Consider the following 24,305-nt stretch of genomic DNA (forward strand, 5'->3'; position numbering starts at 1 on the left):
ATTGAAAATGATGATAATCCTACACGCCCGGTTTAATTTTAAAACTATTCTTCATATGCATAACCATTAATAGCCATTCTCCCAACATTTACTGTTGAAGGTAATTAACAAGGAACAAAACTAAATAGGAATTTTCAAATAGAAAACTAAAAATCTATGATAGAATTAGACGTTCTAACCTCACCACTTTATATCTACGAGTTATCAAAGGAGCTTATAAAAATATAGATTCTCTCGAAAGTAACAGGCGTATAAAATTTATTACGGACTTTCTAATATATTTGTTCAAAGCAAGAAAGAGACATGACACAAAATGACTCAAGGTAAAAAAAATAGCAGTTTCATTAAAGATATTGGTCAAATGTAATATCGTTATCAAACGTTGTAGAGCCATCAGCCATACACTATACCACCTGATTTACCCGCCATGTTCCCATTTATTCCGGCCGTAATTTGATCTGACTTTTCATTAACTGTTTGACATTTATGTTTATGAGCTCTGTCCGAGATCATAATTATCTACGAGGGATCTTGTAACAAGAGAACAGAAGAGAGGAAATGAAACATGTGAGTGAAGCTAATCACGAGAACTGAAAAGGATAGAGAGCTGATTCGCGGAAGCCCATTAGTATTTATTTGGGCTTTGTTCTGAGAATAGCCTAAAGATGGGCTATATACTTATATGGGTCTAGGACTATCGAAAGAGACTACCTATGTGGACCCTCTGGTGGCTATTCGGACCATACCAATCAACATTCCACCTATCATAAGTTGAACAATACTATGGACGCTTTTTATTAAACCTTAGTCGTCAAACTTTATGACAAAAACACATTTACATCTTTTTCTACAACATTTCATTGAAATTGAAAAAAAACTGCTACTGAAAATGACTAATTCGAACATAACCCATAAGAAGAAAGAAGAGACAGAGAGAAGACAAAGGAACATCCAATTTGACAAAAAGCTTTCTATCATGAGAACTTTATTATTTTTTCACATTCTCGTCTCCAAAACGAATACGTAACAAAAGAGTTTTTTTCACAACTACATATATAAAGAAAAACAGTTAAAAAATGCAGGGATTAACGATAATCCCACAAAGAATAGACACACTTCAAGAGCATAAACAATTATAACAAAAATAAAACAAGAGAGCACAGAGATAGTAAGTGTAAGAACTTAAGAGTTAATCTCAAATCTTAAGCTAACGACCAAATTCCTTACTCGAGAACGTTATCGAAGCTCTACTAGAGTTAACCGAAGGAGGAGAAGAAGAAGAAGCCGAGTTGTAATACGTAGCAACAGGCCTCTTCAACGGAAGATTAGCAGGCAATGGTGACTCCAACTTCATAACTTGTATCGCTTGTTTTATCGATGGTCTCGAACTTTTATCAGGATGACCACACCATAACCCCAAAACTAGAAGACACTCGGCTTCTTCTATATTAAAATCATCACCAAGTTTCTCATCTACACCTAAACTCAACAGCTCTTTCTTCCCATAAAGCTCCCACACTTTCTCCACAAGACTCTTCTCATCACTCTCCGAATCATCATCATCACTGTTCCCTTCCTCTTCTTCATCTTCTTTCCTTCTCTCCAACGATTTTCTCCCCGAGACAATCTCTAGTAACACTATCCCAAAGCTATACATATCAGATTCTTTACTTGCACAACCTGTCATAACATACTCGGGTGCCATGTATCCAAACGTTCCAGCTAATCCTGTTTTATGAGAATCAAGCTTATGACTCATAACCCTAGCAAGCCCAAAGTCACCTAACTTGACGTTGAAGTCGCCGTCAAGCATTATATTACTTGCCTTGATGTCTCTATGTAGTACACACTGATCCCATTCCTCATGGAGATAAAGTATCGCAGAGGCTAGACCAAGAGCTATCTTGTACCTTGTGTCCCAAGATAGTGTCCCTTCCCTTTTACCAAAGAGGTGAGAGTTCAAGCCACCGTTTGGCATTAACTCATATATAAGCAAGAACTCGTTTTCTTCATTACACCAACCAATGAGTTGCACTAGGTTTCGATGTCTTAACTTGCTGATGACTTTAACTTCGTTTAAGAACTCTTTCTTTCCCTGCCTTGAGCCGCAAGATAGTTTCTTCACCGCGACCATCTTGTTGATTTGTTTTAAGTTCCCACTATACACCGCACCAAAGCCTCCTTCACCTAGCTTCCTTTGGTGTGAGAATCCGTTTGTTGCTGACACAAGATCCTTGTAAGAAAACTTTCTTGGTCCTCCTGTTTCCTTTTCTAGGTCTTCGTTTATTGATGATGATGATACCATGTTTGTTATCTCTCTTGAATTCCTCTTCCTCGACCAAACCACAACGGTCGAGATGACAAGAACCGTCACTAGAACAAAGACAGCAACCGCAATGCCAATAACCAGTCCTGTCTTGTTGTCGGCTTTCTCGGGATCTAGACTTGAACTAAGCTCCCAAGACAAGAGTCTATGTTCACCTGTGTTTAATCCAGCAGCTGCTATAAACCCTAACATAACTTCTGATGGTAGAACCTTAGCTAGGTCAATGATGTAAGAAAGGCTTGAACTCTCATCATCAGAGGCTGTTAGCTCATAACCCCAAGACACACTCAAGTTCTTGTTAACAGAATCATAAGAGACACGTGCATGACCAATATCTTGACTATGCAAACTTGCGTTCCAAGAAGTGTAGTTAGAAGATTCAAGAGAATTATTATTGATCCCGACATGAGATGCAACGTCCCTAGGATCCCAACCCGGGTTGCTAAACGTGTCAAACTCGATATGAACGAGGTCAAAAGAAGATTTGTAATCAATATTTGGACCGAAGAGACCCAAGAAACCAGAAGGAGTGTATGCAGGGAGTGGAGCTCCCACAGGAGCAAGAAAGAAACATATACCATGACTATCTTCTGAGAGGTTACGAGCATCGATTTTGAAAGAGAAGCTGGTGTTGAAATCTGAAGCGTTACCAGTTCTACGACTCCATATAGGGACCTCCTTTGAGTAAGTGATCCAACCAACTTGAGATGTACGTGCAGCGCTGTTGAAGTTTACCGTCCCATCTTCATCGGCTGCTGCATCACCGTGGTAGACTATGTTTTGTGAAGGATCATCTGGTTGAAAGCTGGTGATGTTGAAGTAAAGTGAATCAACAACAAAAGGGAAGAGGATGAAAAGGGAAATGAACAAGATAGAATTGGCCATTGAGAAGGAAGAAAGAAAAGATTTACAAGATGAGATTGTAGAAGATCTATGATCATCAAATAAAACCAGTCAAGAGCCAGAAGAATGGTCAAGAAAACAGGCTTATTTTTTTTCAATAGATCACTATCAGTTATGCTTGATCACAGGAAGTTTCGTATTAGTTTACTTTTCTTGAATCACAAGTCAAACCAACACGCTGTACAACAATCTTCAAACAGTTTGACTTTTTGTCCTACTCATTATTATGTTTTTAACTCTTCCAAGAATATGGTAAAATCTGGAAAAGTTAAGATTCTTGAATAAACCTAAAGATTCAAAGCAAAGATAAAATATTATAACAGCTCAGCTTTGATATGGAAAGTTGGTAACAAACTATACAACCAAGTGCACAAAACAGAGATACTTCCACAAGAAATAAGGAGGCTACAAGAGAACAAACACCAATAGATTTAAATACTAATTCCGTATTCTAATAGACAACATTTTAGTATTAAACATATAGAATAACAAAATATTTTCTAAACAAAAATACCATTGATTATTCACTTAATCATAATTTGACCAATAACAAAATATATTGCATAGTACCGTTGGTCATATATAACATAATTTATATAAATATTATATCGAAAATTGGAAAAATATTTAATTTGGAAAAGGAAAAAAATCTCTAAAACGTCAAACATAAAAAACGGAAAGAGTATATGACAACAGATGAAACAGAGCAAAGGGATACAGAAGCATACATCTACTGAGGCTGGGAGTAGTCAGCGACCAAGTTGAGCGCTATAAAAAGTTGTTGTAGCTAACCCCACCTGAGCTTGATGATGATGATGACACATGATATGTAAGACATTTTGTGTGGTAGATTAGGCAATGGTGGTGCCTCGAAAATTCAATACTTGTATCGCTTGTTTTATTAAAGATCTAGAGTTTATATCAGGGTGATGAGCACACCACAACTCTACAATCATAACACACTCTCCTTGTTTCATATCATAATCTTTACACATTTGATGATCACTGGCTGAAATAAGTTCTCCACTTCCGTAGAGCTCACATACCCTCTTTACAATTGCCTCAGACTCAATTTTTCCTTGTCTCGGCTCCATCGACTTCTTTCATGTAACACACTCAGGAACAGATCTACTTAAGGTAAGGAGGGACAGCTGCTCCCCATAAAATTTTAAATTTTTCTTTAAATGTTAAAAGCAAAATTAATTTGCCCCGTCGAAAAATAGTTTCTGCTCCCTCCCTAACTTAATATGTTCTCAAATTTCAGTGTAAAATATCATTTCCCTATTTTAAAGGCTATTTATTATAGCATTACCACGATTCCTTATTTGATTTGAGAACATTTAATCATTGTTGCTTAAATAATAACTTGTTGATGAATTTTGTAAATATCAAATAAAATCTATTTATCTAATAAATAAACATTTTTAGTTTATCATAATATACTCAATGGTGATAAAATTGTTTTTAAATAGTTATCCACTCATAGTGAAAAATAAAATACTTCTTTTGAGGAAAGTTTTTTTTATTATCTGAATGTATATGTATTTATATTTGCCACACCAAGAAAAACATGAAATTTTTGCTTTTATACTTGTTTTTACAAAATTCAAAATTTTTTATTTACATTAATAAACAAAAAGAAATATGAGGTTTGCGTCCCTATTAAACTATATTGTATACTTCAGTTATAAAATTGACAAATGCATTTATAAAATATTTAATAATTATTGAATAATAATTTTTATTTAAATTATTATTTGTTCCCGATAAATTTTTTTTCTAGATCCGCCATTGAACACACTTTCTACCAAAACAATTCCAAAGCTACAGACGTCAGGTTCTATACTATCCCTTCCGGTGCTTATGTATTCAGGAGCCATGTAACCCAAAGTTCCAGCCAATCCCGTAGTCTGGGGACCTAGCTCGCGAACCATCAACTTGCCTTGATGTCCCTGTTGACAATGCATTGCTCCCACTCCTCATGAAGGTAAAACAACACAGAGGCTACACCTAGAGATATCTTGCACCTAGCAGCACATGTGAGATGAGCTTTCTTACCGAATAGGTGTGAGTCAAGGCTACCATAAGACTAAACAATAGTCTTAATAACACATCAAGTTACATTTGCCTTTCTATGCTTTTACCAAGTTTATCTCAGAAGCTCATTTAAACACAAATATAAAGAATAGAAAAACATATCTAACGGGTATATATACTCATTAACCAAAAGTACATGATACATATGTAATTAAAAACCTCTCGGGTACAAATGTAATTAAAGAAACGGCAGGGACCATCTTTCTCAAACAAATACCAAACTATCAGATTACATATATGTAATTAACAGAACTTGAGGGCACATACGAAATTTGATACCATGTTCGAAAATATAATTTAAGAAAATAAAAAGAGAGCAAATATAATAATATTAGCTAGTGATGGAGACTCTGTGTTCGGAGACTTCTGAAACCCTTACGATCATCATCGCGCAAGTTAAAACCATCGTCGAAGTTCTGAGCATAACTCACAGCATCGTAGTGAAACTTTATCAACCTCTTCGGTTTTGCGTTCTTGAGTCCGCAGCTTGTAACCAAAAACAATAGCCTTCTAAGGAGATTCCTTAATCTAGGACTTGACGTTGTCTTCTTGTTGCGGTTACTGATTCGAGCGTACTCGGCTTCCCGGTGTAGTAACGAGAGACAAGACGACGGAGAACTCAAGCATCGACCGGTGACGTACGATTGTTTACGGTGGTTGGTGAGAGCTAGATCTCTATCCATTTCTTGGGGGAGAGAAAAGATATATTTTAATATGAGTGAGTATTTAGGTTTTATAATCGACGACAGAGTTTTGAGGTAAAAATAAATGAATGGCTATAAAATATTGTAGAGTTTTAGCGGTCCAATCATATAATTTCTTGTTTTGTGGAGGCATGTAGCATTCATTGTGACGAACTTGTTAGTTCATGGTGGTCAACTTTTTGTTGTTGTAATATCTGTTTTGGTAGTAAATCGGTATATTCTGGCTGTGTAAGAATCAGTACCACTTGCCAATCCTTAAAATAACTTGACTAGTAATAGTTATAATTAATAGTTTCACCTATACCACACATGTAAAAATATGTTCCACACTTCTATCATTAGGCGGTATGATTAATGAAATAACAGTGGGATCGTTTGTCGTAAAATGGACACGACATCACAGACTATCCCTACCAGCTTGAACGTGTCTTGTCGGGCTTTTAGATCCTCTCGCCAAACAAGTTACTACCATGTGTATCCTGACTTGTGACTTTGTGGGCCAACTATTACCTATAATAAAAGGAAAATGAGCGACAAAAAAAAAACAGATTGTGAAAACGCTAGAAGGAGGGGTCGAACCTCCGACCTTGTGGTTAACAGCCACACGCTCTAACCAACTGAGCTATTCCAGCTTTGTTATATACTGCAGAATAAAACCAGATTTAATACATGTTGACAAGCTATATGTAAACAGCTTTTACGATCATCATCCCGCAAGTTAAAATCACCTATGTTTACTGCATTTCTTCTTACATTAAAAAACTTTCAATTTAGATATAGAGTTTCCATTTAGGTAGGAAGTTACTGATGTAACTAAACTAATTTTACTTCGGGATCAAGTTTAAAATTGACAAAACCTAACCTTTTGACACATCGATAGGCTTGGAACCTCACATAATCACATTCAAAACAAAACAAAAAAAAAATCTCGAAGAGATAAGAGATTTTCTCCCCGAGAAAAAATGAAGAGAATAACAACAATAATCGCAACAACGTTTGTTATAGCCAACACTCTAATGGCGACGACTACAACTTCTCGAGCCTCTCTCAACCTCCTCCTTCGCCGCTCCCCTCCCAAACTTCGAAACTCTAAATTTTTCTCTTCTTCTTCTTCTTGTCAGTTTCGTCCCTCGACTTTACCTAAATCATACCCGTGCCCCATCTGGTCCTCCTCTTTCTCCTTCTGCCTCCCTCCTAGATCCACCTCCACCTCTCTCCCCTTCCGCCACTTCTCCTCCTCTCCTCCCTCCATGTCCTCCGCCATCGCCGCCGCCGCTTCCTCTTCCGTCTCCGATGAGAGTCTCCTCTCGTCGAATCCTCTCTTGCAGGACTTCGATTTCCCTCCGTTTGATTCCGTTGATGCTGAGCACGTTCGTCCCGGGATTCGTGCTCTGCTGCAGCACCTCGTATGTTCTCTTCTTCTTCAGTGTTATTCGTTCTATGATTTTAAAATCAATGTTGAAACTATATTGTTATTGTTTGTATGGATTTGGATTTGAACTGATTATAATATAATATTTTCCAGGAAGGTGAATTGGAGCAGTTAGAGAACTCTGTGGAGCCATCGTGGCCAAAACTGGTTGAACCGTTAGAGAAGCTCGTTGATCGGTTGAGTGTTGTTTGGGGAGTGATCAATCACCTTAAGGCGGTTAAGGACACTCCCGAGCTTCGTGCTGCCATTGAAGAAGTTCAGGTTGAATCTTGTTATGTATTTTTTGAAATTAGAATTCAATTATCTTGTTTTACTAACTAACCATACTGTTCTTTCTTCTGCAGCCGGAGAAGGTGAAGTTTCAGCTCAGGCTGGGGCAAAGCAAGCCTATCTACAATGCCTTCAAAGCTATTCGTGAATCTCCTGAGTGGTCGTCGCTTAGTGAAGCTCGTCAACGTTTAGTTGAAGGCAAGTAGATTTAAATGGCTCACTTTAGTGACCTAACTGTTGTTATCTCTGTGCAACTTTTTAGTGTGCTGACTATTGTTTTGATCACTGTTTCAGCACAAATAAAGGAGGCGGTTCTCACTGGTATTGCTCTTGATGATGAAAAGAGAGAAGAGTTTAACAAAATTGAACAGGTTTTGATTTAAGTCACTGACACTAGTAAATGTCAGCTTGTTTAGTGATTGGTTGGTTCTATGTTTGTCACAGCTTTGTTTCTCCAAGAATTGTCATCTCTCAATAGTCAATACTATTAATATGCTTAATCTCTTTTTTTTTTTTGTTCTGTATTGTAGGAACTCGAGAAACTTTCCCATAAGTTTTCTGAGAATGTTTTGGATGCTACAAAGAAGTTTGAAAAGTTGATAACTGACAAGAAAGAGATGGATGGATTGCCTCCAAGTGCTCTTGGTCTATTTGCACAAGCTGCTGTGTCCAAGGTATCGATATTAACTATAATATATATGCAAATTCCCATGTTATTTTCTTTTGGGGTTCGTCATTTTATTCTCTTGATATTTGTGTGTGACAAAAGGGTCATGAAAATGCAACTGCTGAGAATGGACCATGGGTCATTACACTGGATGCTCCTAGTTATCTCCCTGTCATGCAACATGCCAAAAACCGTGCTCTTCGTGAGGAACTCTACCGTGCGTATCTAACTCGTGCATCTTCTGGTGATTTGGATAACACAGCGATCATTGACCAAATCCTGAAGCTTCGATTGGAAAAGGCTAAACTTCTTGGTTACAACAATTACGCTGAGGTAGACTCAGCAACCTAAGTAAAACCATTTCTTTTTTTCTCTTCTGGTTGGCTTAATGTCACTCTCTATTGTTTTAGGTAAGCATGACTATGAAAATGGCCACTGTTGAGAAAGCATCAGAGCTTTTAGAAAAGCTTCGTAGTGCTTCGTGGGGTCCAGCTGTTCAAGGTAACATGTTGACCACTGTTGTAACAGTCAAATATAGCGTGAGATTTGATACTCATGGTTCGTTTATATTGTATAAATTAGACATGGAAGACCTCAAGAGTTTCGCAAAGAGCCAAGGTGCTGAAGAATCTGGCAGCTTGACTCACTGGGACACCACTTTCTGGAGTGAGAGGCTTCGTGAATCCAAATACGATATTAATGAGGTTCTTTCTCCTTCTCTAACTTGCAATACAACTTTATTGTTTTGAAAATCTTCATTCTTATTTGTCGTTTTGGTCTTTGTAGGAAGAACTACGTCCATATTTCTCCCTGCCAAAGGTTATGGATGGACTTTTCAGCCTAGCTAAGACATTATTTGGAGTCGATATAGAACCAGCAGATGGTGTAGCTCCGGTAAAATCTGGAACCCTATATTTTGCGTCACATGTGAGATACTAGTTAAAGCTTGTTAATTGACATATATATTTATAATCTGAAGGTCTGGAACAGCGATGTTCGGTTCTACCGTGTCAAAGATTCTTCTGGAAGCCCAATCGCTTACTTTTACTTTGATCCATACTCTCGCCCTTCAGAGAAAAGAGGTGGTGCCTGGATGGGTGAGGTTTTTTCCCGTAGCCAAGTCATGGCTCAGAAAGGTACTTCCGTTAGGCTGCCTGTTGCGCACATGGTATGCAACCAAACTCCTCCAGTAGGTGACAAGCCAAGCCTTATGACATTCCGTGAGGTAAATGAAGAATCTAATCTTAAAGATTTTATTAAATCCTTTAAACCTGCTTATATCTTAGTATGACTTAAATTTGCTGACTTCATTTCACGCTAATATATACAGGTAGAGACTGTGTTTCATGAATTTGGACATGCTCTCCAGCATATGCTTACCAAGCAGGATGAGGGGCTAGTGGCTGGTATTCGAAATGTAGAGTGGGACGCGGTTGAATTACCATCACAGTTTATGGAAAATTGGTGCTACCACAGGTACTCTCGAGTTCATTACGAGTTACACTCTTTGTAATGTTTTTATAGTGGGAGTAAAAGCAGCGCTATGATTACTGGTTTCAGGGACACTTTGATGAGCATTGCGAAGCATTATCAAACAGGAGAAACACTCCCAGAGGAAATATACAAGAAACTCCTTGCTGCAAGAACATTCCGTGCAGGGTCCTTCAGTCTTCGTCAGGTGAATGCTTTTGATATTCAGTGCCATTTTATGTTTTGTAATGGATCAAGAAATTTATGTGTGTGTGTGTAATAATGATGATTTGATGGTTTCAGCTGAAATTCGCCAGTCTTGATTTGGAGCTTCACACAAATTACGTACCAGGTGGACCAGAATCCATCTACGATGTTGATCAAAGGGTATCAGTAAAAACCCAAGTTATCCCTCCACTTCCTGAGGATAGATTCCTCTGTGGCTTCAGTCACATATTTGCAGGTAACAGTCCTCAGTCATGAAACCCTGATAGAGATGTATATATTTTTGCTTTATTTTTTCAATCGTAACCATTCACCTATATACATGTCCATGAACTTCCAGGAGGATATGCAGCCGGCTACTACAGTTACAAGGTATAAAGAAAATTCTGAATCTCTGTATAGCAAAACTCCTAACGGGCTGTAACATGCTCACCCAAATTTCTGAATAAAAAACTTGCAGTGGGCAGAGGTTTTGTCTGCAGATGCATTTTCAGCGTTTGAAGACGCTGGACTGGACGACATGAAGGTATATTTATATGAACTCTATACTGAAATATATTTTTAGAGACAAAAAGTTGAGAAACGAGATTATGAAACTTGTTTTTTGATGCAAACAGGCTGTTCAAGAAACAGGGCAGAGATTCAGAAACACAGTACTTGCACTTGGAGGAGGAAAAGCGCCTCTCAAGGTATATGTTTTGTTGTCATATGTTAATATCTTCAATATGTATTTTACGGCCATTGAGACATACTTTCTTAATGACTCGAAATTATGTTCAGGTGTTTGTTGAGTTTAGAGGACGTGAACCTTCACCAGAGCCTCTTCTCAGACACAATGGACTCTTGGCTGCCTCTGCTCCCGCTTGAGTATTTCATTACATTTGGTAGTACTTTAGTCTTCCAAAGTTAGATTTGATTGGATATAAGATGAAAAACTCGAACTTCTTCAACAAATAAGATATTTTTTCAGATTTTCCAACCATTTACATCACTCGGTTCTACATTGCATTGATTCTTCTTTCTCCTAGATTCACCTTCCCTGTTCATCATCTCACAAATACAATTAAACAACTTTCTAAATCTAAAAGGTGAATTAAATAACGAACTCCTCTCCATCAAACTATCATTTCTCTCTATCTAGCCATACCATCTTCTTCTCTAACTACTACTGCTTCCTAAGGTTTCCTCCCTTTACACCCACCTCTCTTGGAGCTTGAAGGCAGAACAATAGACTATCCTTGAGCTTCTTTTGCTTCCACAAATGGCGATTGAACACTATCTGCATCAGAATCACTACCTGATGAACTCCCGCCTGACCCTGAATCTGCAAATTAGCATCAAAACCATACAATGTTGTCAGCGATACACAATAAAGTGGAAACCTTTTGAGGTAGGGGATTTTGGAAAAGGGTTAAAGTAAAATATACCACTAGAGGAAGAACCGCTACTAGAACTAGAGCTGCCTGAAGAGCTAGACCCGCTACTAGCAGCAGCTGCTACTGCAGTACCATCTCTTTCGATCTCAACAGATGGGTAATCTTCGATTGGTATGTCTTCTCCAATGTCTACATCCTCTTCCCCTGCATCCCCTTTCCTCGTTCTCTTCTCCGCACTACCCATTTCTGCCTCCGAAGCCTGAGAGACAAGGTAAGAAACAACACTTAACTACAGTCGACAGACACAATAGCGGTTTCAATAGGATCAAGAGATTGTTTGCTTACCATGTGTCTAGCAGCTGGAGGAGTTGACACGTTAAGGATAAACCCTTGGCGCTTGATTTTGCTAGCCATCTTCTTGTAATTAGTCACGAAACGATCAAGCTCCCACAGAGTCTCATTGTCTACAGCTTCAATATCTAGCTCTATCTCATCTCCATCCTGAGCTAAATGACCGTTTCTCTTCCTAAGAATCTGAACCAACTGTCCAAGCTTCTCGGGAGGCAAGTCTTGTAGATTCATACCAAGCTTTGACTTCTCCTCCATTGTCATCAGCCTTTTGTTTGGATCCTTAGCTTTAGGCTTCGGTAACTTCCCTTTCCTCCCTTTGGTTACTTCACTCACATCAGGAGGTGCTTCCACTTCACTAACCGGCTGCGGAAGTGGCGGCTGAGGCTGAGGCTGAACAACCGGAGGAGGAGAAGGTGAAGGAGTTCGCTCTCGTGGCGGCTCAACTACTTGAGGAGGAGACAATGTAGGTTCTAAGGGCTTCACTGAATCCAACTTCTTCGCAATTGAGATCTGTTCAGTTCCTCTCCTCACATTCCCCTCCACTGGACTCTGACTCCACTGTCTTTGCTTCACCACCGGCTCAGAACGAGACGTTGAGCCAGTGAGCTTCACCAGCTGAGCTTCGAATTTCTTGAAAGCGGGATTAAACATCACATCAAACTGATCAAGAAGCTTCTCAGCCATAAAGTACACATCTTGCCCCTTGGGGTTATACGCCATCGCATTCCTGAACGTCAATCTAACATCAGTCGCGAAATCAAGCGGCGAAACGTAAAAGCCCTTTTCGAGATTCAGCTTAACCGTGCCCAGATCCATGGGCTTCTTCACGATGAGATGGTAGTCATGAAGCCCCAAACCAACCACATCGACGGGCGTGTTAAACACCCAGGCCCATTTGTGCTTCATCAGCTTAACCAACATCTGACCGCAAGTATTCAACATAGCCGCCAACACTCTCTCCGACTCCGGGTTCGAAGGAGTCTCTTCGGAAGCGAACGGATTGCATCGCTTCTTCGGTTTCTGCTTCTTCGATTCAACTCGAACTTGCTGAGACTCGAACGTTCCCGACTCGATCCGTTCCCTGAGGATCCGAATCTGCTCGAGCTCAGAGGTAAAGCGCTTCTTCAGCTCCCTGAGCTGACTCGAGTTGTACCCAGCGAGGTTAAAAGTAGCGTAGCCTCCGTAATTAGACGGATTGCTCGAATCGAAATTAGGGTTAGGGTTAGGGTTAGGGGTGAAGAGGGGAGGAAGAGGGGTAGTGCTGTTCTCGGCGACGGATTGTTTTGTAAATTTCCTCATAAAAACGGCGCCGCATTGTCCATGGAAGGACGGTTCGTTTAAGGTAGACAAAACAGCTGGTGCCATGCGAATCGCGATGGTCTCAGGGTCATTTCGCGGGGAGGTTCGTTCTCGCTCTTATAGAATCTCCAGCTTTTTTTGTTTTTTTTTTTTAAGAAAAGTTTTAGCCTCCAAAAAAAGGGCGGGAAAATTACGTCACCGGTTAATATTCCGGCGATCGGATAATAAAAAAAATTTTGAGAGCTTGAGGGAGGATGAGAGGAGGAGGGGTTTTGAGATGACTGGGATGAGGAAAAAGATGGGAGGCACCATCTCTTCTTAAAGGCCTTTGGAATCTGACCTTCGTTCCAATCTAACCGTTTAATTTGGATCTGACGGTTCAGATTCTGCTGCCCGGGAAATCTGCCACGGATGGCTAAGATCGCGTACGTAGACACGTGGCGTGTTTTAAGCCGTTTGTTCGTGAGGCGTCGTGTGTGTTTTTTTTTTTTTGTTTAAATTTATGGGTCCCACTGTGACGTTTTCTTCTTTATTCAAATTTGTTGTTTTTTGGTTTTAGTCTCTCCCATTGGTCGCTTTTTCTTTGCCAGGTCAGCGATGGCCACGTGTAGACAGCTAGGATTACTCGTTACCTTTTTTGATTAACTCCTTGAACTTTTAATTATTCGAAGAAGAAGTTTCACTTAGGATTATGCGAGACTATATACATCATAATATTTTGATACCAATAATTTTAGAAAATTATCTAAATTTACCAAGTACATATTGCAATAGTATATCGAACAAAATTTAAATTTCGACAAGAAAAAGAAACAAACAAAAACAAAAATCATTTTTACATGACCGCACAGAGTCACCGACTATATAGACAGCGACCGAATTTAGGGCAACACCTATCAATGCATATTAGTATATTACGAAACTACTATCCGTTTTTATGAACCCAAATCACTAATGGGCTGGGCTGGCTTCTCCTTTCAGATCTCTGGGCTATAATTGCTAACGCCCGAAAAAAGTCTATATCAAATCATTTTCCATATTCTATATGATTTTAAGAAGGAAAAAACGATTTAATATAATTCCTGACCAGAAAAGCGATTTATTGTAGAGTTTGTAAAGATAAAACTAGAATGCACGGGTGTTTATTTTAATAAAATAAATATATAAAATTCTTCAGAGTACAAAGATGTAATGGTTGCATAGACATGCATCCATATGTTTGTTTTCGATTTGTAGTATATAAAATTTATGATAGATCAAAAAAATTTAATTTTCTATAATTTGTTGATTGTTCATATTATGGTTGGATACTAAACCAAAAATGATATCCTATATAACATATTCATCAAATAGTATTTTGACGTATTTATTTATAAATTAAAGCACAAATTAGTATGTTTGTGTTGTATATTAATAAATCTATCTTTCCAAAATAAAATAAAATATGTCAAGTAAAATTTACTTGTGTTTAAGAAAAACAGATGTGTCTCTAAATTTTTAAAAGTCAAATACATTTTCTTCTATGTTTATGTTTGAAGAAAATATTAAATTAAAAAAATTATATTCTTATAAATTATATACTAGATTTTGACCCGTGCAACCGCACGGGTGTTTGTTTTCACTTTTATATACATAAATTATTATTTTAGAACATAAGTGGTATATATTTTAATTGTTAATCATATATTTAAATATTTATATAACTATTTCAAATACAATAATTTTATAATTTACATGTTATAATTAATTAATTGTTTAAACCTTATGTATTTGCCACTTCTTATTATATATTTATCTTATTGTATTTGCATTTAGTTATTAAGCAAATTAATATATTCATGAGAAAATATATTTAAAAAATATTTTGTATTTAATTTATGCTAAATTCTGACCCGTATTTCGAAACTGAATTTCTTTTTACCAATATTTTTATGCTTATTCATTATAGATAATTTATTATTATATATATAAAAGTGTAAGATATGTTAATTTTTAGACATGTATTATATAGTTTTTTAATTTTAAGCCGTTCTATCATCATATTATATTTTAAATAAATAGTTTATATTTATGGATATAAAATTTATAAAATTTTCAATTGAATATAATTTTATCATATTTATTTTAGTATGATAATTATATTTTAACATGATCATGACTATAAAAGTAGATAAAATAGGATATATTTTATTTATTTTCATTTCTAAATGATAACTTAAAATACATTAAGTTATTGTTTAAATATTTTTACACAGATTTATTAGAATTTTTAAAATATAATATATAAATATATATTATATTTAAAATGAAAATATATTATGATTAAAGTAGTTATAAAGATTTTATATTATTAATTTTAAAGAAATACATGTTAATTTTTATACATGTATTATATAGTTTGATAATGTTAACCAATCTTACCAACATATTAAATTTTATTTGTGAACATAAATATTTTATAATTACGAAAATAAAATATATAAATATATAAATTTAATACAATTGTATTATATTTAGCTCAATATAATAATTTTATTTTAATTGATGATTGATTATGATTGTATAATAAATAAAATATTATAGATTTTTTATTTTTCATTTTATATAACTGAATATATTAATGTATAATAATATTTTAAACTAATTTCAAAATTAGTGAAAATATTTAAATATTATTTCAAAAATGAAGATCTTGTAAAAATCTTTTTAAACGGATTTGTTAGAATTTTAAAATAAATATATTTATATTTAAAATGAAAAGATATCAAAAGATATTATGATTAAAATATTTTAAAAATTCTATTTATTATCAGTCTGAATTAAAATGTAGTATGAATTTCTATGAATAGGCCTATTAGGTCCATTTTTAAAAAAAAATCACACATGAATCAAGGTTGTGACTTCTGTTTTAATATATAAGATATATATATAAATAATATTAATCATCAAATTATTTAACATTTATTTGAGAAATAATTTTATATGTTTTAATAAAACATTTATAATTTATTTTTTTATGTGGAATGAAATAATAATACATGAGTATATAATATTTAAAGTTTGCATGTCACATTTTAATAAATCTATTAAATTTTATAGTAAAATTTAATTAAACAATATTTTGGTTAGAGAATAATGGCAAGTTTGGTTAGAGAATAATCTAACAAAATAAATGATTTATAGTTAATTAATAATAGTTATTAAATTGGTGTCATAAATTGTAATTATTATGATGAATGAATTACTATTTTTAAAAATACTTGATTTGAATTGGAAATAAATGAGAATCCTAAGTAAATGGTAGATTTAAGTGATTTCCTTAAATTTATAGGCTGGCTCATAAATATAGGAAGTAGTTTGTACACTAACTCAACAGAATATTCCGTAAATTTAGAGTTTTTGTTAATGTGTTTTTTTCGAAATACAAAAGATAATTGATTTTTTTGCGGTTAAATAGTAGGTAACAGATTATCTGATTCGGAAATATTTAAGAATCTGATTTGAATGAACGTATGCTAAGAGTATAACAAAAATATAACATGGTTTTTGATTCATAAAAAAGCACATGAACATTTTTAGCAAAAAAAAATAAAGCACATGAACACTTGTTTATGATTTTGACGCCAGAGTGATATGAATGAACGTGTAGCTTACGAATTAGAAAAATTGTAAGTACTTTGAATAATAAAATTCTTTAAACATTTATTTCTTTTGGTACATGTTAGAGCAGCTATTGAGCTACTGGTGAGGATGAAACGAAAACAAACTTTAGGTGAGTAATTTTATGGGAGCAATTAAAAATGTTTTCTATGTCATTCATTACTTTCATGTATTATGCTTACTTATTTTACGGTTTAATGACTTGATGTAATGTCTAGCTTCCCAACTGGTAGACGGTTCCTTTTCCCCCAGATTAACGAAGAAGGTAGAAGCCAAGTTTTTATTTTGTATTCGTTTTCGAAAATTAGTTATTAATATAAAAAAGACAATGATTAATGTTAGAGTTATTTAATACTTCAGTGGCATTTCATTATAAATAATTACAAGTTAAAAGAGTGAATTTATAGTTGTATTTGTGTTTTAATAATATAGATGTGAGCCATTATTACCAAGAAAAATAAGGTAATGTCTAGAGCAGAACTTACCCAAAAAATTGAATGTTCGTGATTTCATCATTCACCTATCACAAGACCAGGGGCGAAGCCAACCATACATTATGGAGACCTGTGCACACGTGATTATTATATATAGTTTAAATTTCACTTAACAAAACTGTGAAAGAATCTAGCTCGATCTTGGTTGTTCTCTCTCAATCTCTCTCAATACTCTCGTGTGTTTAACTCTCTATCTCTCGTGTGTAGGTCGCGACTCCGAATCACGATCAAGCAAAGCAAACGTAAACGAAAGCAAGAAAAGAGACGACACAAGCAACGTTTTAGAGTTCCCCTTCACACCGGGTACATCTCCTTCAGGATCGGAATCTGGTAATCCACTAGATCAGTGTTTACAGAAGCTTTCTCTCTCTACGAGCTACAATGGCACTCTCTCACTAGCTGAAGAAGAAAGAGTTTGTTATAGAGATAATTATCCTCTGTTTCTCGTCTCACTCTTATACAAGAGCTAGACTTTTGGGCCTCAGTTAATCTACTCCGCGGCCCAGCTTCTGTCTTCCCGAGTTTCACTTATCATAAGCCCATTGGGCTCATAAGTCGAATACCAACTTCACATTCTCCACCTTGGTATCGACTTCTCCTTCAGTCGAAACTCCATGTCTGAAAGTCACCGTGAGCTTGTCTTCTCTTGACCAGTCACCGCCGTGTCTTTCAATCTGATCCCGGTACCTCAACCCTTGCATATTCACACGGGTTCTGCTGAATCTTCTGATTCCCACATCTCTCTGACTTCCAAGACGAGATTCAATTGCAGTCACCTTCTCAGTTCCAAAGATGACTGTTGCCGATCTTCTCAGGTTTCGATGACCTTCAGCTTAGCCAAACAACCATCAAATTTCTCTCCAGGTAACGCTTTAGTTAACATATCCGCCGGATTCACCAAAGTATGAATCTTAAGAACATTCACCACTCCATTAGCGATAACTTCTCTGATGAAATTGTATTTAGTCGCAATGTGCTTGGTCTTTTCTCTGTAGACGAAGTTCTTGGCTAGATAGATAGCCCTTTGCGAGTCACAGTGAATCTCAAACACCTCGTCACTTAGCTTCAATTCTTTACATATGCCTTTTAACCATATGCCTTCACGGACTGCGTCTGATAACGCCATATACTCTGCTTCTGTTGTTGACAGGGCCACAACCTTTTGAAGCGACGATCTCCAACTCACTGTATTACCTCCCACCGTGTAGACGTATCCGGTAGTTGACCTGCTCTTGTCTAAGTCTGACGCATAGTCTGAGTCGCAGTAGCCCCTCACCTTGAAGTCAGACCCTCTTGTAAAAGTTAAGTTTATCCCAAGAGCTCCTTTTATATATCTCATAATCCATTTCACTGCTAACCAATGCTCTTTTCCCGGTTTGCTCATGTATCTGCAGACTAAACCTACTGCATACGCCAAGTCTGGCCTTGATCCTACCATTGCGTACATCAAGCTGCCCACAGCACTGAAGTACGGTACCTTCCTCATTTCTTCTTCCTGCTCACGTTCCTGATCTTTAGTTAAGGCTTGTAATTTGATCTGTGATCCGAGCGGTGTACTCACTGCTCTGCACTCGCTCATACCAAACGTCTTTAGAACTTTGGTTAGGTAGTCACTTTGTGAAAGCATCAATGTCTGTCTTCTCTTGTCTCGTATGATATCCATGCCTAGAATTCTCCTAGCTGCCCCTAGATCCTTCATCTCGAACTCTGCACTGAGCTGATCCTTCAGCCTCTGAATAATACTTCCTTCCCTAGACGCAATCAACATGTCGTCTACGTAGAGCAATAGATAGACCATGTTCTCAACTCTTGACCCTTTTAGGTACACGCACGGGTCATATTCACTTCTGGTATACCCATTCTTTATCATGAATGTGTGGAACCTGTGATTCCACTCCCTCGGAGATTGCTTGAGTCCATATAGGGATTTCTTTAACAAGCACACCATGTTCTCCTTTCCTTTCTGTATATATCCCTCAGGTTGTTCCATGAACACTTTCTCCTTCAATATTCCATGGAGAAAAGCTGTTTTAACGTCAAGCTGTTCCAACTCCAAGTCATAGTTTACTACTGCTGATAGGAGAAGCCTGATTGATACGTGCTTGACGACTGGGGCGAAGATTTCATTGTAGTCTACACCTTCTGTTTGCGCATAACCCTTCGCAACCAACCTCGATTTATGTCTTGGTTTTTCAACTCCCGGTATTCCTGGTTTGAGTTTATGTATCCATCTGCACCCGATGACCTTGTGATCTTTAGGCCTTTCGACATAATCCCACGTGTGGTTCTTCCTCAAAGAGTCCATCTCTTCATCTGAAGCTGCATTCCACAGCCTCCAATCCTTGCTTTCCATTGCTTCTTTGTAGTTTCTAGGTTCTTCTTCTTCTAAGTCTTCTGCACTAGCCAAAGCATAGGCTATAAGGTCAGCATCTTCAAACCTTGAGGGTGGCCTTATTGTGCGGCGTTCTCTGTCCCTTGCTAAGACGTAGCTCCCTAAGTCTTCTATCTGAGTCGAATCATCATCCTCATCAGTGTCACTTCCTGAGTCTTCTACCTCTTCTGTTGACATCTCTCCTGAAGATTCTCCAGTTTCTTTTGAAACCTTCGAGACTGCTCCACCTGAGTTTGAGTCCTCTCCTTCGACTTCTACTAGAACGCTTTTGAATGAGACTTTCTTCTTTCATTTACTCTTCGCAGTTTCTTCAGGTGTTCTATCAATGTCCTCATCCTTTTTCATATCTTTGAAGAAGTTTTGCTCGTTGAAGATAACATTCTTACTTACTACTATCTTCTCCTCTTCAACGAGCCATACTCTATAGCCCTTAGTTCCATCTTCATAGCCCAAGAACACTCCTTTAGTAGCTCTAGCACTCGTTTTCTCCCTTACTTGATGAACATATGCAACGCATCCAAAGCTCCTTAGATGATCATAAGAAATTGACCTCCCTGACCATTTGACTTCTGGAATCTCGAACCCGATAGAAGAGTTTGGAGATCTGTTTATGTCTCGTGTAACATAGACCTCACTTTATCCATTACACTTCTGTTCATACGCTCGGAGACTCCATTCTGTTGGGGCGTATAAGGGCATGTTTTGTGCCTCTTAATGCCCGAGTCTCTGCACAGCTTGTCCATGCTCTGGTTACAAAACTCCAGGCCGTTGTCAGTTCTGAGATATTTTATCTTTTTCCCAGTTTGATTTTCTACTAGTAGCTTCCACTCGGAGAATCGTTGAAACACTTCATCCTTAGTCTTTAAGAAGTAGATCCACACCTTCTTAGAAAAATCGTCAATGAAAGTTAGGAAATAATGAGCCCCCGATAAACTTGAGACCGTGCTTGGAGAACCCCAAAGATCTGAGTGTATATACTCAAGCACTCCCTTTGATGTATGTTTCGCTCTTGGGAACTTCTGTCGATGCGATTTTCCCATTGTGCAAGCTTCGCAAAACCCCAAGCTTCCTACTTCTTCCTTGTTTAAGTATCCTTTCTTGACCAGTGTTTCCATTGATCGAATATTCATGTGCCCCAACCGTGAGTGCCACTTCTTAGTGTGATCAATTACTGCCTCAAAAGAATTTGCTTCTGCTGGTTTTACAATTCCTTGAAGATAATACAGACCATTTGCGTATTTTCCTGTCAAGACCTTCGTAGTTCCTAAGTAGAACTCAACTAGATAGTCTCTTCCTGTGTAGGTGCACCCTGTCTGTTGTAGTTGTCCATAGGAAATGAGATTCCTTCCCATCTCTGGCACATATCGCACGTTGCTTAGTAATTGTTGAACCGTTTGCATTTAGGATCTTTATCTTCCCTTTTCCCCTAACCACGCAGTGAGAATTGTTTCCCATCATTACTTTTCCTCCTTCAAATTCTTCGAAGTCAGATAACACCTCTCTTCTGGGTGTTATATGGAATGTGCAGCCTGAGTCTAGCACCCAGTCATCTTCAGAAACTATCAGGCTCGCTGTTAGGGCCACAGGACCAGGTAGTCTAGATGCAATGTTTGCTGCGTCTTGTTGGTTGTTTTGGTGGAAACCTCTCTTTCTGTCTGGACAATCTCGTTTCCAGTGGGTCACACTCCCACATATCCAACAAGCTTTCTCTGATTTTGTGCTGGACCTCCCTCTAGACTTTGATCTGTATCTACCCTTGCCTTTGTTCTAAGGCTTTCCCTTAGCTGTCTCTCCTCGTGTGGATTGCCTTCCTCTTGAATCCACATAAAGCCCTTCGCTTTGTTTCCCTCGAGTCAGCAGTCCCTTCTGCTTCAGCTCCACCTCCTTTGAGTAAGCCGCAGTCATCACTTCATTTACTGTGAGCGTGTCTTTTCCCGTCCCATATTGGAGTGTGTGAACCAATGGCTCATAAGCTGATGGCAGTCCTGAAAGTAGTTGTATTGTCTGATCTTCATCTGTGATGTAGATCTTTATGCTGGCAAGATCTGCTATCAACTTCAAGAAGGTGTCGACGTTTTCCTCAATTGACTTATCTTCTTCCATCTTAAAGCATGAAAACTTCTTCTTTAGGTAGATCCGGTTAGGTAGTGACTTTGTTTGATAGTCACGTTCCAGTGCCTTCCACATCCCTAGTGCAGTCGTCTCGTGCATAATCTTCCTCAGAATCACGTCTGATAGGCACGTGCTGAAGAGACTCCTTACTCTCAGATCCTTCTCTGATTTCTTTAAGTCAATCTTCACATCTGCAACTTCAACGGTCTTGGTTGAATCTGATGTGGTAGCTCCTTCCTCCAGGACTGAGAGTAGTCCTTGGATCTCTAGTTGCGCTAACATCTTGAATTTCCACAATCCAAAATCTCCCTTTCCATCGAACTTAATGACCTCGAACTTTCCCGGCGTTGGATCCATCCTCGTGGTGATTGCTTCTTCTCATGTTTCCTGCAGATAACGAGATACAATACCACAGTAACAATATCCAGAACCTTAAGCGAGATCAAATCAATATCAGATGCCTCGTTTCTATTCTAATGAGAAAGAAACACTCCCTGAGATTTTGGTTGAGATCTTTCGTAGTACTTTTGACGAATCTCTTTCGCCTCTTCCCGATCCTTCTGATTTCTTCGAGTTTCTTGATCCTTCCTCTGATCGCACTTGAACCGTGCTCTGATACCACTTGTGAAAGAATCTAGCTCGATCTTGGTTGTTCTCTCTCAATCTCTCTCAATACTCTCGTGTGTTTAACTCTCTATCTCTCGTGTGTAGGTCGCGACTCCGAATCACGATCAAGCAAAGCAAACGTAAACGAAAGCAAGAAAAGAGACGACACAAGCAACGTTTTAGAGTTTCCCTTCACACCGGGTACATCTGCTTCAGGATCGGAACCTGGTAATCCACTAGATCAGTGTTTACAGAAGCTTTCTCTCTCTACGAGCTACAATGGCACTCTATCACTAGCTGAAGAAGAAAGAGTTTGTTAGAGAGATAATTATCCTATGTTTCTCGTCTCACTCTTATACAAGAGCTAGACTTTTGGGCCTCAGTGAATCTACTCCGCGGCCCAGCTTCTGTCTTCCCGAGTTTCACTTATCATAAGCCCATTGGGCTCATAAGTCGAATACCAACTTCACAAAAACATAGAAAATTTGTTGGTTCAGATGGAAAAATAAGGTTGTGCACTAGATAAATTGTCTAGCTTCGCCCTTGCACAAGACTTTAAATATTGCCTTTTGATCATAAATCATAATCCTCCACAAGAAAAGAAAAAAAAAACTAATTCAAACTAGCCAAGAAACTGGAAGTGAACAAGGATTCATGCTTCTCAGAAACAGAGGAAAACATGAACAGCAACGAGAGATAACAAAAGAGAAGATAGAGAAAAAAGAGAGAGGTCAAGCAAGAGTAAATAATACACAATTATTGAGAGAATGAGTGCAGTTTTTGCCTATATACTTTCAAAACCAATGGAAAAAAATCTGGACTGAAAAATTTATTTTATAAAACGAAAAGCATTTGTGTTTAAAAAAAGACAAAAAAAAAAAAAAAAAAAAAACAAAACGAAAAGCATTTCCCCATGGGAAGCCCATTTTGAGCATTAGTTATTTATACAACCTTTTTGAGTTTTGAATCTTTTGATTGTGCCGCGGGCAAAATTCTTCCAACCTACTTTTTCTTTACTGTCATGACCATTGTTTAATATTCATATTCATTTTAATTTACTATAAGTTTCCTTTTTTTTTACACATCGTTTGATTTTGAACTAACCATTTTGATTATTTATCAGTTTTTAAACATTATCTGTTTCAAAAAAAAATTACGTACAAACTTGCAAAAAGTTTTTCCACGAGAAAAAAAAATGGTATAAAGAGAAAATAGTTCATATCTCATATCTGTATTAAATAAATGTGGATGTTAATTAAGGATAGCGTATAAGCCCAACAACTGAAGTGAGAACAATTTTCAGAAAATTATGGGATCCACGACAGCTAACCATGCACGCACGAGATATTTTTTATTAACAACCACGCGCTTATTATAAAGTGCGTGCGCTCACACTACCATATGACTATGTGGTAATATTGTTTTTATTGAAAAAAAGAACTATTATTTCTTTCCTCATAAAAACAAAGGTTAATTTTTCAAATAACTAATTTTAGACGCAAAATGAAAATCATAGCTATGATTTTAACATTATTAAGTCAATAATATTTTTTCCCAAGTCTCATCCGGTTTTATCATTTTTTATAACAATTTTTTTGTGAAAAAAATAAATGATAATGTTGATGGTAAAAAAACATATGAACCAAAAAAATCAAGAATGTAGCCGGTTAGAAAATCAAAGATCCTCAACAATGGAGTATGTACCGCGGTGGTTACCACAACGACAATGACGTAAGATGTGGTGGTGGTGATTACAACAACGGTGGTGGAAACTATGTAGTCATGGTTATGGATAATGAAGCGGTTGCATGTACATAAAAATGGTGATCTTTTATAACAAAGATTACTACGTTTGTGGCGGAGCTCGTGGTGATCACCGACATAATTAATGTAGATTGAAGAAAGAGACTATATAAATAGA

At 37.2% G+C, this 24,305-nt stretch overlaps 4 protein-coding genes and 1 non-coding gene across 5 annotated transcripts; 1 reads left to right on the plus strand and 4 right to left on the minus strand.

Annotated features, from left to right (window-relative positions):
• Positions 1 to 972: 972 nt before the first annotated feature.
• Positions 973 to 3,839, minus strand: LOC106348114 (L-type lectin-domain containing receptor kinase IX.2-like). Its single transcript, XM_013787775.3, has one exon. The coding sequence runs from the start codon at positions 3,209 to 3,211 to the stop codon at positions 1,208 to 1,210; it is 2,004 nt and encodes a 667-aa protein (XP_013643229.2). The 5' UTR covers positions 3,212 to 3,839; the 3' UTR covers positions 973 to 1,207.
• A 1,584-nt stretch (positions 3,840 to 5,423) lies between these two features.
• Positions 5,424 to 6,166, minus strand: LOC111198917. The gene has a single exon (XM_022688255.2). It carries the CDS (start codon positions 6,007 to 6,009, stop codon positions 5,662 to 5,664), a length of 348 nt encoding a protein of 115 aa, XP_022543976.2. The 5' UTR covers positions 6,010 to 6,166; the 3' UTR covers positions 5,424 to 5,661.
• Positions 6,167 to 6,588: 422 nt separating this feature from the next.
• TRNAN-GUU lies at positions 6,589 to 6,662 on the minus strand. The gene has a single exon. It is a non-coding gene; the product is annotated as a tRNA-Asn (tRNA).
• Positions 6,663 to 6,949: 287 nt separating this feature from the next.
• LOC125575851 (probable cytosolic oligopeptidase A) lies at positions 6,950 to 11,067 on the plus strand. The gene is made up of 17 exons (XM_048734982.1): positions 6,950 to 7,436; positions 7,556 to 7,723; positions 7,807 to 7,930; positions 8,027 to 8,103; positions 8,263 to 8,406; positions 8,502 to 8,732; positions 8,810 to 8,900; positions 8,982 to 9,103; positions 9,186 to 9,293; positions 9,379 to 9,624; positions 9,730 to 9,875; positions 9,960 to 10,077; positions 10,173 to 10,332; positions 10,435 to 10,466; positions 10,555 to 10,620; positions 10,712 to 10,783; positions 10,875 to 11,067. The coding sequence occupies exons 1-17, from the start codon at positions 6,993 to 6,995 to the stop codon at positions 10,959 to 10,961; spliced, it is 2,436 nt and encodes an 811-aa protein (XP_048590939.1). The 5' UTR covers positions 6,950 to 6,992; the 3' UTR covers positions 10,962 to 11,067.
• On the minus strand, positions 11,037 to 13,412 carry LOC106348113 (transcription factor GTE7). The gene is made up of 3 exons (XM_013787774.3): positions 11,816 to 13,412; positions 11,522 to 11,729; positions 11,037 to 11,418 (listed from the first exon to the last, which is right to left on the minus strand). Exons 1-3 carry the CDS (start codon positions 13,184 to 13,186, stop codon positions 11,327 to 11,329), a joined length of 1,671 nt encoding a protein of 556 aa, XP_013643228.2. The 5' UTR covers positions 13,187 to 13,412; the 3' UTR covers positions 11,037 to 11,326.
• Between the last annotated feature and the right edge of the window lie 10,893 nt (positions 13,413 to 24,305).

This window comes from Brassica napus, chromosome A6 (genome assembly GCF_020379485.1).
Source record: "Brassica napus cultivar Da-Ae chromosome A6, Da-Ae, whole genome shotgun sequence".
Lineage (NCBI taxonomy): Eukaryota > Viridiplantae > Streptophyta > Magnoliopsida > Brassicales > Brassicaceae > Brassica > Brassica napus.

What these genes read in the sequence shown, in the direction of transcription:
- LOC106348114 (XM_013787775.3), bottom strand. Translation starts at nt 3,211, where the DNA reads ATGGCCAATTCTATCTTGTTCATTTCCCTTTTCATCCTCTTCCCTTTT.
- LOC111198917 (XM_022688255.2), bottom strand. Translation starts at nt 6,009, where the DNA reads ATGGATAGAGATCTAGCTCTCACCAACCACCGTAAACAATCGTACGTC.
- LOC125575851 (XM_048734982.1), top strand. Translation starts at nt 6,993, where the DNA reads ATGAAGAGAATAACAACAATAATCGCAACAACGTTTGTTATAGCCAAC. An exon ending in CTGCCATTGAAGAAGTTCAG is followed by an intron (nt 7,724 to 7,806) that starts GTTGAATCTTGT and finishes TTTCTTCTGCAG; the next exon opens with CCGGAGAAGGTGAAGTTTCA. An exon ending in GTGGGGTCCAGCTGTTCAAG is followed by an intron (nt 8,901 to 8,981) that starts GTAACATGTTGA and finishes TGTATAAATTAG; the next exon opens with ACATGGAAGACCTCAAGAGT.
- LOC106348113 (XM_013787774.3), bottom strand. Translation starts at nt 13,186, where the DNA reads ATGGCACCAGCTGTTTTGTCTACCTTAAACGAACCGTCCTTCCATGGA. An exon ending in CTCCAGCTGCTAGACACATG is followed by an intron (nt 11,730 to 11,815) that starts GTAAGCAAACAA and finishes CTTGTCTCTCAG; the next exon opens with GCTTCGGAGGCAGAAATGGG. An exon ending in TAGCGGTTCTTCCTCTAGTG is followed by an intron (nt 11,419 to 11,521) that starts GTATATTTTACT and finishes GCTAATTTGCAG; the next exon opens with ATTCAGGGTCAGGCGGGAGT.